At 29.4% G+C, this 17361-nt stretch overlaps 1 protein-coding gene across 3 annotated transcripts in view; it reads right to left on the bottom strand.

Moving 5' to 3' along the window:
- The window catches only part of Dsor1 (mitogen-activated protein kinase kinase 1), an 86033-nt gene extending 68835 nt beyond the window's left edge, over positions 1–17198 (bottom strand). Inside the window, exons 1-2 of one of the 3 annotated variants that reach the window (XM_075362032.1) lie at positions 16558–17198; positions 10947–10985 (exon numbers count right to left, since the gene is read on the bottom strand). In XM_075362032.1, the coding sequence (XP_075218147.1) occupies positions 10947–10985; positions 16558–16652 (134 nt within the window). In that variant the 5' untranslated portion in view covers positions 16653–17198. The remainder of the gene's footprint in view (positions 1–10946; positions 10986–16557) is intronic. The other 2 variants (XM_075362021.1, XM_075362027.1) reach the window with 2 other exon arrangements.
- Between the last annotated feature and the right edge of the window lie 163 nt (positions 17199–17361).

Below are 17361 nucleotides of genomic sequence, written 5' to 3' on the forward strand. Positions count from 1 at the left end.
AGAAGGGTTTTTATCGATACTGTCTGGGCCCAGAACAAGAAGTATAGCGAGAAGGTTTGTTAATGTTTTGAATTTCGTGTGAAATTCAGTCATATTTTGGACAGGTAAGAGGGAACCGAGTTACGTTAAATATATTGTCGAATGCAATAGGGAATTACGCAAAGTTTTGATGGAGAAAGGACGGGTGTACGCAAACCTTCTTTACTGCAGGATTAAGGTAATGTTTGCAGATTTTTTTGGTGTTATTTGTTTGGATGAGTGGCTAAGGGTTACATGTATGTGGAAATTTGTTGTTTTTATAGTGAAGGAGGTCATCATTCCGAGGATTGCAAAGTTAACAACGATGAGGGATCTCCTTGTTGCATTAATTGTGTTCGGGCGGGGAAGCCTGACAATCAGGACTGCAAGTCCAAGAACCGTCCCACATACAAGTGTGCGTGGGATTTATTAATCAGGCGTATTGATTTTTAGCATCAGACAGTCCCGTGAGCTAGGATGTCAGGCTTCTTTGATATGTTTTTGTTTTAATATTTGGTGATAGGTTGTGTTTGTTTATTACTTATATATGTTTGTTTTGGTCCTATTTAACTTCTGAATCACGCTTGTTCTCTATAGTGTTTGTGTTGTTTATTCTTTATATGTTTCTGTTTTAGTCTTATTTGGTTTGGTTTGTTTCCAGTTGTCTTTTTTATAGTGTTTGCATTGTTGTTTTTATGTTTACTTTAATTTAGTTAACTGTTACTTTTTGTTCTTTTTGGGTATGTTTTCTCCTTAAGTTTTTGGCTTATTTATAGTGTTTGTGTTGTTTTTATGTTTGGTTTAGTTTAGTGTTTTTGTTGCTTTTTGGTTAGGTTTTCTCTGAAAATTTTTGTTGTGTTGTTCTTTGGTTTTGTGTTTATGTTATTTCTATTATGGTTATGGGATTTGTGTTAGTTGAGTTTCTGGGTTGTTTATCTATTGTTGTATTTTATATTTCTTGTATTGTTTTTATGTTTTTGTTTTATAGTTGACAATGTTGTGTTTATGATTAGCTGTCTGGCTTACTGTTTTTAGTTTTTTGTTACTTAAATGTTTTGATGTTGCTGAGGTTTCACAGTTCGTGTTTGTGTTTCAGACTCACTCCTCCTTCGGGTAGGATCGACCATCAGATCAATCAGTGTAGTCTCGTTTGAATCCACACTGATTGAGCAGACAAGCTGACAGGTGTTGTAGGTCCATTTTATGTGTTGAACACCAATGGGAATGTCATTTAAGGTGTCTGCATAAGTGACATCTTGACCGAGGCCAAACCGAAAGATGTTTTGAGGCTTATTGAAGATCCTCTGGTAAAGCCCCCTAAGGGCTAGGTACGATGAGGGTGGTGTGACGGTTGGACCCATCATAAGGCAGATGTATTTCCTATGGGGTCAAGATGAAGACCTATACGGATCAACCCATCGGGTTGGTATAGTGGTGAACTCATCATCGCAAATCAGCTGATTTTGAAGTTGAGAGTTCTAAGGTACAAGTCTTAGTAAAGGCAGTTACTTTTATAAGGATTTGAATACTAGATCTTGGATACTGGTGTTCTTTGGTGGTTGGATTTCAATTAACCACACATCTCAGGGATGGTCGACCTGAGACTACACTTCATTTACTTTCATACATATCAACCTCTGAAGTAATACCCTATGGTGGTTCTGGAGGCTAAACAGAAAAAGAAAGATTTATAGGGATTAAACAATTTATTGTTAAACAGAGACACAGACCCCATTCCACTTGCAGATGTGTACTAAATCCCAATGCACTAAGAGAGTTCCATTTCAATATGTTTAACATATTTGAACATAAGTTCAAATCTTGCAATGTAAATATTAACAAATGAAAATTAAATCTAAATAGTACTGAAAGAATTTACTAAAGTTAATTGAAAAATAAATTTTTGTATTTTTATATGTGACAGAAAATGAGATATTCTAATTTTTCAACATAATCCCCTTCTACTTCTATGGACTTCGTTTATGTTTTTAAATTAAATTTTTTGTCTGATGTGCAGCAAGTTTATGCGGCTAACGTGATCTCTTCATAGGAAGAAAAATTATTCTGGCTCTTCATTCAGAGGCCAAAAAAATGAAAATCACAGGACCATCCAGCAGCTCAAACCCAAGATCTTGGAAGACAATGGATTTTTTGTTGGTTGAATGAGATCAAGCATTATCCTGAACGAACCAACCTTGATCCTGAACAATCTTTTGGACATGATTTTTTTATTCAAAGATAGCAATAACACATAGCTCAGTTTTCAGTATTCACTGTTTCACCTTTAGGTACGAGGTTAGTAAAAACTAAACTTTATATTTCCCAAAATGTTGTCATCATCAACTTTCCTACCAGTGGTTTTTTTTTTGCAATAGGAGTAAATTATGTTTCCAAACTAAATTTGTTGCTTACTCTTAGGTTCAAAGCAATCGATCCATGTCTCAACAATTAACTTCTTCAAAAATTTGTGTTCATCATCGTAATGTTTCAAAAGTTTAAGGAAATTTTCAATCTATCTTCTTTCTGGATGCTGGTCACTTGAAATGAAATCCAGTAAGCAAAGACCCTTTGAAAGTTTAGAGAACTGAAAATGCCAACCTATGGCTTGCATTCAACTCGCTTGAACTTCATCAATTTAATTTGAATTATTTATTTAATCCCTTTGATATTGCCATTATCCTTTGAAGTGGAATTTAATTGTCATTTTAACAGTTATTTAATTTAACTGATCCTTCCTCTTATGCCTGAGAACTGATGACCTGAGATTCATATCCCACTGACAATTTTCTGCAATTTGAATCAATATGCTTAATATGTTTCTCCAATCGCATCTTTAGGTTAGCCCCCTTTGGCCCAGCCATCTTTTCAGTGCTCTTCCACGTGACCTGCTGCTCTAGATTTTTCCTTGTATGACTAGCTTCTCAAGATTTTCACCGGTCTTACAGACTGTATAGCCGAAAAAGTGAAGGATGCACTGGAAGCATAAGCAGACAACTTCCTCTATATATCCAGCTCATTATTTATTTTAAAAAACCAAAACAAACTAATTTTGTAACAATAGTTTGTGAGGATTAGATGCAAACTGTCTAACTACAGCTTCAACTAATTGCTCCTTTTAATGAAAACCCACTGTCGGCAAATACTAAACATAGCTAACCCATTTAACCTGTTTTCACCATTTGTGCTTCTCAGCAATGTTTTAATTCAACTAAGGAAGCTAAATGAATGCTTGATAGTACTTGTACAAGGGTGGGGAAGCAATATCAGCAGAGCATTTTTAATAGAAAAAAATGATTTGATCTTTTTTAAAACTTCAATTATGGCAGTTCCTGAAGCTCACTCCACATTTTGAACAATTCCCTTTCTCCTTGGGTAATAAACAAAATTTGTTATTCAGGATGCAGTGATTCACATTGTGTTTGATAAATTTTAATATTTTTCAAGGATTTTAAAATAATTCTTCTACCTTCATTTGTATGAATGAAATTGTTACGGCATCTAAAAAATATAACTTAAGTGTATTATTTAAACTGAATAAATCTTATTTAAATTGAATAACTTCAATTTAAATAATATACATAAATTATAATTTTTAAATGCCGTAACAATTTCATAATACAAATGAAGGAAGAAGAATTATTTTAAAATCCTTGAAAAATATTACTTGGCTACATGAATTTATTGCACGAGGGTCAATCCATTTGAAGTATTCCAAAAAAACACAAGCATTTTTTGACCAATTCAAAAAAAAATTGAAACACCAATTTGTTTCCTACATGCCTCAGGACCTTTTTTTTTATTTAAGCAGTTTACCTGTGGCAGCCATTTTTGTTACAGTGCGCAAACCTATTTTTGTGATTGTAAGGGTTTACATTAAAATCATAAATTAAAAAAACTATTGCTCCTGTAAAAGACTGGACCAGTGGTTTACCTATCTCTCTTCATTCTATGAGAAATTACCAATAAAGTTGAACATGAAAAACTGTGAAATTTCACTTTTGGTAACTTTTCAAGAGGCAGGGATGGCATTCACAGTTTGAATTATTTTTTACATGTAGGTATATGTTAATAGTTTTACCATAAATAATATTAATGGTAATATACTTACCCCTGAATTTTTGAAAACTAATTTTTTTAAAAATTCAAATAACTCTGATGGAGCTGGTGATAAAAATCTCAAATTTACACAACTTGCAGAGTCTTTGTAGATGTTTTGGAAAATAAAAAAGTTTCTTGTGTATTGTACTAATAAAAAAGTTATAACCTCTCAAAAATCAAGAAAAACCTATCAAAAGCGATACCATTTTGACTCACTAAATAGGTGCTCCAAGGAGGTTTCTTGTCTTCTTGACACTTTACATTTTTTATATATTTTTATATTTAGCCCCTATGTTGTTGAGGTTGACGTTTTCAATATTTTTTAAATTATTAACAATGGGTCATTGATGACTTTACAAATACCATTAACCTAATACAATTTTGATTCAAACACGCTTTTAAAACTTACCAAAACTGAGATATCAATGAGTAGCCATCTTATTATCTTTTATCAAGAATTCATTTTTATTTTAAACGATATAAAAGAAAAAATAAATTGTAGCAAAATTTTAGCCTGTTTTTGTAGCAATGAAAATTTATTTAGTGTGGTTAACCAACAGCTGTGATATCTCTTCAATAATAATTAAAATTCTTTAACTTTTTCAATTTTGATGGAGGCACCCAAAATGCTACAAGCAGCATCTAATTGTTCAATATTGTGATGTGGGGCATTGTATTCTATTGCTCTTGATCTTCACATTCACATAGTTCTTTATTCTGCTGGGAAATAATACTTTAGAAACAACACAAAGAGAATTTCCAGGAACTAAATTTAAGTTTGGAAAAATGTGTTATTTTAGAACTCGCTCTAATGTTATTTGTCTTAAGTTTTACTTAACTGGTTTTTTATGAGTTCCCAAAGGGTGACAACAGAACTATACAGGTGAATGAATTTAGACAAAAAAAAATTTTTTCATGATATTTACAAACACTAGTGACATCTGAATTAACAAGTAAAAAAAAAGGTTGGTTTTCATCACTAAATTCACAAATTGTAATGAGTTCTTTTGGCACTGTACCATACACTGTTTTATGACACTCTTCATTCACATAAATTCCTATAGAACATTGTTTTATGTTAAATTACTTGAAAATAATGCAAAAATTTAACTGATTTTAAGGTTTGCAATTATAATATTATTAAGTAAAACTTATTTATTTAATAAACACTTCCAAACACAGGATGGAATTTGAGTCACTGTGAAAAGGTCACTGGCTAATGTCAGACTCATCAGTCTGCAACTGCAAAGCTAAATGATGCAACAAGCATAAATGAGCATGTTGCAACATGAATTTTCCTGATGACTGGAAATGACTTCAAGCGCCTGTTATATCATGAACACTGCAGTTAAATGGTTCAAACAAGTCTATTTCAACTGTAGTAATAAGTATAAAAATATTGCCAAGAAGACAAGAAACCCCCTTGGAGCACGTATTTAGTGAGTTAAAATGATATTGCTTTTAACAGGTTTTTCATGATTTTTGAGAGTTTACAACTTTTTATTAGTATAATACACAAGAAACTTTTTTATTTTCCATAAATATCTAAAAAAAAAAACACTAAGTTCTGCAAATTTGAGATTTTTATCACCAGCCACATAAGAGTTATTTGAAGCCAATATTTGAATTTAAAAAAAAATTAGTTTTCAAAAATTCAGGGGTAAGTATATCAGCATTAATATTATTTATGGTAAAACTACTAACATATACTTACATATAAAAAAATAATTCAAACTGTGAATGCCACCCCTGCCTCTTGCAAAAATGACCAAAAGTGAAATTTTACTGTTTTTCATGTTCAACTTTACTGGTAATTTTCTCATAGAATGAAGAGAGATAGGTAAATAAACCACTGGACCAATCTTTTACCTTGAGAGAATATGAATAAATTGCTTTTTGTTTCATCCTTACAGGAGCAATAGTTTTTCAATTATGATTTTTCCATAAACCCTTACAATCACAAAAATAGATGTGTCCACCGTAACAAAAACGGCCATCACAGGTAAACTGCTTGGGTCTAATGGGTTACACGACCACCACCATATAATCCAACCAAACTTAACCTACGCTTGCTAACCTTGACTAGCGAGTGTTGATGTAAGTTTGGTTAGATTATATAATTATAACAAGAGCAAAGTTAATTTATTCTTAAATTAGTCCATTTATATTTTTTTTATATATTTATAGTGGTGGTTGTACAACCCATGAGACCCAACTGCTTAAATAAAAAATAGAAAACTAAATAAAGAAATAAAGTTTTAAGGTCCTGAGACATGTAGGAAAGAAGTGGGTAAGTTTCAATTTTTTTTAATTAGTAAATCAACCACCTTAGGGTCACTTCAAATGGATTGACCCATGATTATAAAACAGGTAACACATACAAGTGCCTGATGTTAGCTTGGATAATTACTTCCCAGATTCTTTGTTCATGAAAGAAACAAATTATAAAAGATCTGAACCCAAGGTCCCAAATTTCCTGTTCAATAACTACTATCTTTATACAATGGGAAATTAACTGAATTTGAAACAGATAGGTGATGTACATAATTTCTTTTCTTCTTTATTAGATTTATATAATGCACCTACTCATATTTGATTGACCAAAAATTATAAATACACACAATAATGTGAACATGTAAAAATGTTAGATGCACTTCTATTATCAAACTAATCAGATTTTTTTTGGGGTATTTTTGTATTTTATAAAATAATTTACAATTCAAAATGAAAAACCAATAACTTGGTACTATCTTGTTATCTGCCAACTATCTTTTTTAGATTTAATTATGAGGTCTGTTCAGAAAATAACCCAACACTTTTAATTACGTGCCAATAAAGATATTTAGTGACATGTGGATGGTAGTATTGTGTTCCCCATAACCTTCTCTGTAACTACATGTTCTTGGATTGTTGATATCTCACTTAGTTTTCGTATTATTGTTATTTGAATGCAACATGTGTTAGTACCAACTTTTGTAATGTGGGATTTACATGAACGATACAATGTAAAATTTTAAGTAAAACTGGGGAAAACTTTCACAGAAAAATTTCAACCTTTGAAACAAGCTTATGGAGCTGATGATCTGGGTCGTACACAATGTAACGAATGATTTTCATGATTTAGAAGTGGCCATCAGTCAATCGAAAAATGACCCTCGACCAGGAAGGCCTTTGACTTCAACTGATCATACCCAACTGATTACACGCGTGTGATCAGTTGAAGATTGTTGATTTTCTGAAAATCAACGATCTAGTATGTGCAAATTGCTGACTGCCTATCAGATAACTTGCAGAAGGGGGTAGCATCTCAGTCAGATCATGCCATGACATTTTCAACTGAAAAATTGAACATGCATAGAGTTGCAGCAAAGTTTGTTCCTCATTTGATGACTGAGTAGCAGAAAGAACATTGAGTGGATGTTTGTCAGCAACTTCTTGAACAAGCCAATGATGATGAAACATTCATGCAAATGATCATAAACTAGAGATGAAAGCTGGTTTTACGACTAGGACATCAACACAAAACTTCAATCATCACAATGGATTGGCAAAGAATTGTCACACCTCAAGGAATCCAGCCAATCTCTTGATCCAATGTCAAAGTGATGCTCTGTTTTTTTATTTTAATGGAATTGTGCATTTGGAATTCTTGCTTCAAGGTGAAACAGTGAACCGTGTGTACCATCAAGGAGTTTTACAATGGTTACGTGAAAAAATCAAAAAAAGAAGTTTGGCTAGTAACTCATATGCCAAAAATCAGATGACTATCGTCCCTTAGCCTCTCTACTTGGCAGACCTAGCTCCTTGCGATTTTTTATTATTTCTAAAATTAAAATCAGTGATGAGGGAGGACACCATATTTTGAGACTACTGATGACATTAACGCATATTCTTCACAGATCTTAAAGACCATTTCAAAAGAAGCTATCCAGGACTGCTTTGCCTATTTTTACTTAATTATTCATTTATTTTTCTTTCTGGTAATTATAAAAAGGTCAATTGACCTTTAATTTAAATTAAAGGTAATAAATAAATTTAAATAGATCATTTTTAAAAAAACGCTTTACCTCAAACTCTTAAAAATCAGAATATTCCGGGGAAGATTATTTTGATTAATGCACTACAAACACATGCCTTACTATTCTTATGTCTATAATTAAACATTTAATATTCAATTTACACAGTTTTCCCCTGCCAATTACGTTGCTATCATCATCATCATCATCAAAATTCTCATTTACTGATCTGGTTAATAATTTCTTTGTCCATCAGATTTTTGTAACAAAATTAATCTTCATTTACTAAACTTGATTGATGTTTTTTTGATTTTATACTGGGTATCAACGAAGCCGGGTAACGAACAGTAGAAAATGTCTCCAAACCACAAATAAAATAAATATAAGAAAACAATAAAATCTATATGAACAAATATCATATTTTGCTTCATTTTCTGGATATCTATCATTTTATGTTTCTTTCTTCAATAAAAATTTATATTCTCAAATGTGGATTTAGATATTTCAAGCAACTGTGCTATAAATGTTTTGACAAAATATTTTTTTTTGACACCAGCCACTGTAGGACCACTAGATTGGTTAACTTTTGGCTAGTTTTTTAGCTCTCCAATACTCCTTCATTCTTTCACTACAGACAAACATATTATACAGAGAAAACAGATTGGGATATTCTTTTCTAATCAAATTTTAGAGCGGCAGAAATTCAAATATTTCAATCCTCAATATCTTAGTAAATGTATAATTTTTCAAATTCTAACTTACTATAAAAATTGTTATGCATCATTTTTTATTTTCTACAATAGTTGAACCTTCTTCAAATAATTACAATTGTCAATTCTGTTTTATTCTTTAATTTTTAATTAAATTTCACTAAAGAACCTTAGTGGATTAATTTCAGAATAAAATAAGCAATGTCTATATGTTAATTACAAATAGATTGGCCGTTAAGTCAAAGTAATGAAGTACAAAAAAAATTAATACAACCAGAATAGGCCAAAAGTAGGTATACAGTATTTATTTTCTTTACACGTATTGTTATCAGGCAGGGAACTTAAATAAAGAAAAAGGAAGTGGATTCTAAAGCGACAGCATTAGGAAACTGAAAATGCTGAGGAGAAGGGCATAGTATGGCAAAAGTGTCTAATACTCTCTCACAAATTATCAAATCACAGACAAGCTTAATAGAACAAATTCAGCACTTACCAAAATCTGGATACCCTATGTTGACTATGACAGCAAAATGAAATGAGATACTGACATTTTTCAACAGTGCAGAAATATGTACATAATGTACAGGAGTTATCCCTGCCAAGGATGTCATTATGATGCTTAATTTAAAGATTTAATTTGAAGCTGTCCCACCTGTTACATGATCTAAAGGGTAACCTAGACTGGTGGTTACAATTCTGTGGAATCATGCATAACCAAATTTCTGATGAATGCGACATGCTTTAAAAATCATCAGGTCAGATGAGGCCTGTTTCAAGCTTCATCTCAATTAAATCGGCCCGGCATTACCAGGTGGGCGATCTCAAGTGAATGTGTTCTAGAACTTGTTTTCTTTGATGGAACTGTTTATTGTAACGATTACCTAAACATGGAGCATGAGATGGTAGTACCACAATCCAGAATCAGGGCTATCGTTGAGCAAGATGAATTAGTTATAGTAAAATGGGGTACCCCCTCACTAACTGTTGGTAGTAAGGAACTACCTTCCCACAGTATCAGAATGGATGATGAGGCAGCACTGCCACCATCTTTATTTGAACTTTCTTTGACATAATGAAAAATATGGTTTACAAGAGAAAGCCCCAAACGATGGACAAAATGAATTCATAATGGATGCATTTACAGACACTGATCTACATTGTAATTTGTGCCAAACTATGTAGCAATGTGTTTCCACATAGGTTGGATGTACATTATATTGATGGAGGACATTTTGAGCATTTAAGATAAACTGTGTTAAACAAGTAAACAGCAAAGTACAGTTACTAAAACCTACATAAAATCAATTTAAAGTTACAAATAATAAAAAAAAAAAAATCATTATTTATTATTTTACTATCATTATTTATTACCTTAGCACAAAAAAAAAAAAAAAATACTGTATGCAGTAAATATTCTTTTGGCCTACCTAAATATTTATACATTCAAATTTAACTTCACTGGCTTATAAATTTAGTTAAACTTTTCCTTGTTTTAGAACTAGTGCATTAACATGCTTAATAACATATATATTTCTCTTGATAAATTGCATTTTTGAATAAGTGACATAAAATTCTTCAGATTTTATTTAATAAATATAATTTGAGAGGACTAACAAATACAAAGATACTGGTTAAAAAATTGAAAACCTTAAATTTATTGTCTAATACTCAATAAATTAGTATATAAATTTAGTACACACTAAATTTTAGTAAAATAATCTGACCCTTTCTGGGATACAAATTTCTGATTAAAAAATATTAAAGCAGACGTATAAAAGAAAGCATTTCTGTACGTACAATTTTTGGAGATTTTTTGCTAATTTTCATGTCTTGAATTACTTCTGCAAATTATTCCTATTCTTCACTATTTACATAAAAATTATTTCTACATTCATCAATAAAATTATTGGTTAGCTAAAATAAAAGTATAAATACATAAAATAATAAAACACAAGGGCGATAGATATATGTGTATGGATAAATGGTAGACGAATTTTAAAAAAATATGATGATATAAAGACAAATACTACAAGGGTTTTACTAGATGCTTTCATAAAATAATATTATGATAATCAGTATTGTTATATATTTTATATTTAAATACCTGATGGCTGTTGCAGATCCAGGATCTGGGATCTGCTTCCTAAAATAAAATATACATACAAACAAATATATTTATATATCATTCACATTACAACAAAAAAAAGGTTTAGATTAAAAATGTAAAAAAAAAAATGACTAGTGTTTTAGGTTTTTGCCTGACGTACTTTATATTTACACTTATTCATCTGATAAAAATAATGATACTTTTTATGTAAAAAAAGCACCAGAAATGTTTTGTTATAAAGTTATATCTATTTGGAGATTTTGCTCTTTTTAAAACTAAAAAATATTAGAATATGACATGGCAATAATATGAATTGTCAATTTTACAAAGCAAAATTATAATTTTATGTAAACAATTACCAAAAATTTAATAAGCAGTTGAAGCTGTTCTCTTTACCAAAAGAATTAATCCTGACAATGATTTACATTATTTTGTAGAAGAACTTCCTCCTCTGTTGATGCTGTTGTGTTTTCCATATCTTACTTGGAAGACTTTTTTAATAAAAAAATGTTATAAGACCTGAACAAACAATTTATCATCCTCACTGATTACGGATTTTCCAGCATAAACTATTTATAGCTTGATATCATTCTGATGATAATGATCGAGTTTTTGAAAAATTCATTAACAGTTAAGATATTGCAGTTGACTTAAGTATGGTGTTTTGTGAAAGATGGATGAAGGTGATAATAAAACTTACTTTTTGAAAGGCAAAAACTACATGGTAAATTAAAGGTAAGTCAAATAAATATTATGATGATTGATTGATTAGAACTGTTTACAAAAAGTATAGCTACTTTTGGAGCAGTCATGTGAACACAAGAAGCTGATGGTTCCAGATGGCTTGTTGAGGTTAAAACTGTAAAATATAATGAAAAAAAATTATGATATAATGATGGATGTAGAAAATTGAAAACAAATGAGCTTACAAAGGCAAGAGGGATCTCAAATGGATGAGTGCATTATATTTTACATAGGTAAAAAATTTCTGAAATATGAGTGTCACATTTACTCACAAACCATGAAAAGCATGAACAAATAAACATCACTAAGCACAGTTTGGGGCTGTTTTAATGTAACTGAGAAAAATCTTTGCACAATTTCAAAACAACTGTTAAAATTTTATACATAACTACTGACCTTATGCCAAGACAGTAAAAAAGTGGGCTGTAGTTGGGGAACTTGTTCCAAAAAAAAAGCAAAAACCACTCAATCAGAAGGAAAGGGGATGGCCACTATTTCTTGAGATGCTTGTGGCATTATCTTCAATGATTTTCTGGAGAAGGATAAAATGATAAGCAGGCAATATTACTCATTTTTAGTAGATTGTCTAAATGAGGAAATAAAGATTACATTTGTTAAAAAAAGAAGGTTCTTTTTTCACCAGCAGCTCATCCTTCTACAATTTTCAATAAATTGTTTTAACAGTTCAGTAATTTATTTAAAATGACAACGAAAGCATAATAAGATCCTTTCTCGTAACCCAAAGTATTACTTTGTATTACACAAAAAACAGTTCTGTTATGCGGTCTGGTATATTTTTATTTCTTTTTTAAGGAATAAGTAACAATTTTTATCAAAGAATGCAAGTTTGTAAATATAAACCATATGGATACGTTAAAATTTTAATTTTATAAAAATATTGGTTGACATGATTCATACTTTGGGCACTAAATAATGGCCTAAAAGTTGATTTTTATATCTTGAAAATTCATTCTGGCATTTTGGGGTAGCCTCAAGAGATATTAAGACAGGAATTTAGGTTAAATGTAATAAACATTTAATAATAATGACGAGTTTAGCACTATAATACTTCAAATCAAAACATTACAATTTGATTTTGTGTCAACAAAATCTGATTATTCAAGAGAATTTGTGATCTTGAAAAATCTAAAAATTTTGCTTTATGAGGAAAGAAATACTATCATTAATAATAGGAATTCTAACTTCATGATTAAAAATGTTACATGAATCTGAAAAGCACAAATGCAATGGTTTTAACAATATTTCTTAGATGATTAAAATCCATCTAGACAATAATTTACTGAACTGCTAATGGAGAATTTACATAATATTTTAAATAATTATTTTCATATAAAGACACAGTAATGATATCAGCAAAGAGAGTAACAATGTATGAATCAGTTCAATATACTTAATCTTGCAATCAGTTTTAAATGCTTTTTACATGTATTTTTTTCCTGAACTATTATATTAATGAATCCTTCCTAATTATATGTTATATTTACAATTTATATGATTTCTTTAGTAGTCAATGTCACAAAATTTTACATTTGGAACTAAATTGGGGAAATCTTTGTAAGATCTAATAGATTCCAAATGCATTTCTAATACAAACGTTTATCGCTATTTTGATCAGAAAAATAAGGGCTGTAAAGTACGGCACAAAACTTCTGAAACAATTTATAAGTGCATTAAATAAAATATTTGTTTAAGGTCATCTAATTATTAGTTCACAAATACTATCAAAATATAATTTTTTTTTCTCTCCATAAAACTTATGACAAAAATAATTACTCAGAACTAAAATAAGTTTAAAGTTTTTAAAACAGTTTCAAAAGTTAATCGAGTGTGAAATAGGAGCAATTTTGTTTTAGTCATAAGCTGCTGTCCACTATAAAAAAAACTGTTTTACTTTATTTTTGCTATAATAAACAGCCGAGATTGGAAAAAACAGTTAAAAATTAAAACGTATTAGTTTTATATAAAGTAAAAGATATATATTGAGATTAATACATTAACTTTATCATTACAGTTTTATATTGCTCATTATTGTGATATAACATATAATATGATTAACGTTAAATGATTTATTAATGTTAAAAATGGTTATGCTTACGATAGAGGTCACTAATGAAATGTTTTGGTTTTTTTTATTTCCTTATAAATATTATTATTACAAACAGTACACAATAAAAAAATCATCTGTGTTAATGTTCATGCAAGAAAAAAAGTTAAAAGAAAAAGGGTGACACAAGAGGCTTGGAACTCAAAACATCTCGATTACAAGACTGGAATGGAATGATATGGTTGCCACAAAGCTGCTGTGACTGCAGTTAAACAAACAAATTGTATTATTTACCTCTTGATAATCTTTAAATGATGTTTACTAAGAAATAGGGCCAAATTAGATGCTACAATTTTGGATTTGAAGAGTGGACCACCATCCTACCACCTTGCAAAAGGATATCAATAAACTACTTTATAAGCTGAATGTTTGCCCTTGCAAGTCAGAAAAATTACAAGTTTACATTTCAAAATTTATGTTCATAAAAACATTTTTCAATCAGTACAATAAGCATGTACAATGAAATCATCCATTAATACAGTTTTATATACTCAATTATTACATATATAAGCTATATATGAAAGTTCTGTATAATCAAATAGTAGGATTTATACAAATGAAGCTAATAATTAAGTATATATGTTAAGAAGTATTGACGAAGCATTATAGATTTGTGTTCTGGAGTATGGTTTTTTGAAACCATCAAGTTTTACACTAAAAAATCAATTTAAATCAAATCACCCAACCTGTGTAATCTACACAGTGACAAATTATAACTATTAACTATTTTACAGAATGGTAAAAAAGAAATCAAAAATTTTCTAGTATTTAATATGGGCACTAAAAAAGAAAAGCACTTTAATAAATTTCAACAGTCAAAGATCAAACTGACTATTTTGTACAAATTACTGTGTCGCTTAATTTTCTTCTTTTGTAAGTGTTAAAGAAAGTTTCTCTAGGATAATGTTGTAATCAATATCACATGGCTAAATGATAAGATTCCAGACTAGTTACGTAGATGTTATACATGGGTTCCGGATACGAGAAGCTAACTAGAATATTTCTTACAAAACTAATTTGTCATATTTTTAAGTAAATTGGGATGTAAAATCTTTATTGTTTTCGACAATAAAACCCAGGACTTGAAGGCAATTTTTTATTTCCTCAATGTTACCAACAAAATTTAATTTTTGTTTATAAAAACAACCAATCTTTAACTTTCTTCAGTCTGGAAAGTGAAACATTATTTATAGACGGAGTTTCCCAATCACTTTTATGCTAATTATGCAATTTACAACAATCTTAAGAAGTATTAAAGGAAAATATGTATACTTTTTTCTTTTTAAACTTACTTTAATTTGTGCCCATGGAAAACATACAAAAATTCTAAAAATATACACTTTAATTGTGCAATTATCTAATCTAATTCTGACGGGTTTAGATGTGTTTTCAACACAGTTTTCTATTTATAAGTCAGTTTCTAAATAACAGCAATTTCAATCAGGAATGGCAATTAAAAAAAATTAAAACTCTTGAATGTTCATTTTTTAAAATATAATAACGAAAAACTATAATTATTATCGTTATGAATAAACTAATATTAACTAGTAAATTAAAATATATTTAAAATTTAATGTCAGTGAAGGTGTTGATTCACAGTAAACTGGTGGGAGAAAAAATTACTAGCTGACATTGTTTTATAAGCAGCAATATATTCTATGTTAATACATGTTCATTCCAGTTATTTTTTCTTTCCATTGTAGTTACAAAATAAATAAATCTTTAATGTAAAGATAAATTATGTAGATAATAACTTATCTATATAATAATAATAATAATAATACAACATTATATATATATATATATATATAATGTTGTATTATATATATATATAATTCAAACACCTTCTGAATTGTGAATTATTTTGTAGTTATATTTTATTTAGTATCTTCACTTCATTATTTCATTTTTTAAATTTTAAATAATTAATATGGATTTTAATTACATCTATTTTTTACTTTTTCAAGTTGTTTATAATTATCATTTATTGTGCATTTTTTGATGTTGCTCTGATTACGATTTTACCATGGTTTCCTTGACCTAACCGAACAAATGCAGGGGCAGTTCCTTTTTTTATCTGTAGTGCAGAATTTATTGTTTACTGATAAGAATTAAATTTATTTATAATGATTACTATTGAATTGGCATAAAATAGGATAAGTAAAAAGCCACTGTCCCAATCAAAAAAAGATGGAATTTCTTCTAAGAATACACTATAATTTCTCCTAGTCCATGCATTAAGATATTCTAAAAAAAATAACACTATTATAATTAATTATTCAAAAGTGATAATATAATATAAATATAATCACCAACCCAAAATCAAGAAAATTTCATACATTTCAATAGGTCAAGTTATATTAAAAATAAATAAAATATTCAAATGTAAAGTTAGCATAAAAGAATAAACAAGAATCTCCTAATTCACACTCAACCTATCAAAACTTAATTTGATACTATTTCAATAAAATTACTGAATTACATTAACAAAAAACTCATTTTAGTTTTTTAAACTTTTTTCCATTGATCACAATTCTCTGTTGTAATTGTTTTAATGAAATGTGGCTTCACAAAACAAATTTTCGAAAGAAAAATGTTTTCTTGCTCATGTAAAAAAACTTTAAAAACCTGTAATTAAAAAAAATCTGTAGAAATATTCATTATCACAAAAAAATAACTCAATAGATAAGCATATTCATAATATTAATAACCGGATAACAAAAAACAACGATTACTCACTCTGAATCATGAGAAGGAACTGGTGCTGAAGGAGAAATAGATAACGGTTCAATTGATCCAGGCGGTAATGTTAAATTTAGCTTATTTTTTGACATCGTACAAGAAGTTACGAAAGAAAAGAGACCTTTTTTAGGCCTAACACAAAGAAGCAACTGATAAGGAAGACAATATCATTAATGATGTAACTGTATTACTGTAAACACTTCAATAAAACACTTAACAAATATTTATACAAACGACAGTATAACTTAACTAGTTTAATCACTTGAATACACTGCTTTTAAAAATAGATTAATATCACGATTAGAACGGAATAGTATCAGAACTGACAAATTTGGTTAAAATTTAGAGCCTTGACATTGGACGGCACGATAACGCCTAGTAACCACCAAGAGTTTACACTGATAAAATAAAATCACTACGGATTACGACAAATTTTCCGAAAAATAAAAATGATGATAAAGCAACAACTTAAGCACTCAATTTCTCTCAATGTAATGTCATTTCATTTTGCAAAATTACAAACAAACTCCTCTCAACTACCATCACGCAGCTTCGCCATTAGGACAATACAGTTTAGCCAAGTTTCAGAATTTATAACTCTTACTTTTTATTACATTTTTAAAATACATTTAAAACCGTTAATTTGGAGTAGTTTAAAAAAAAATCTAGTATGTTTTTATTACTATTTTTAATTCTGACTGCTTTACTAGCAGTCAGTCATAGAAAAAATGAAATATATTACTGAATTGTAACAGCTATTTTAATGTTATTCTTTTAAGAAGGCCGTCCTTGTTATTACCA

The sequence above is a fragment of the Lycorma delicatula genome, chromosome 1 (assembly GCF_047948215.1).
Source record: "Lycorma delicatula isolate Av1 chromosome 1, ASM4794821v1, whole genome shotgun sequence".
NCBI classification, from domain to species: domain Eukaryota; kingdom Metazoa; phylum Arthropoda; class Insecta; order Hemiptera; family Fulgoridae; genus Lycorma; species Lycorma delicatula.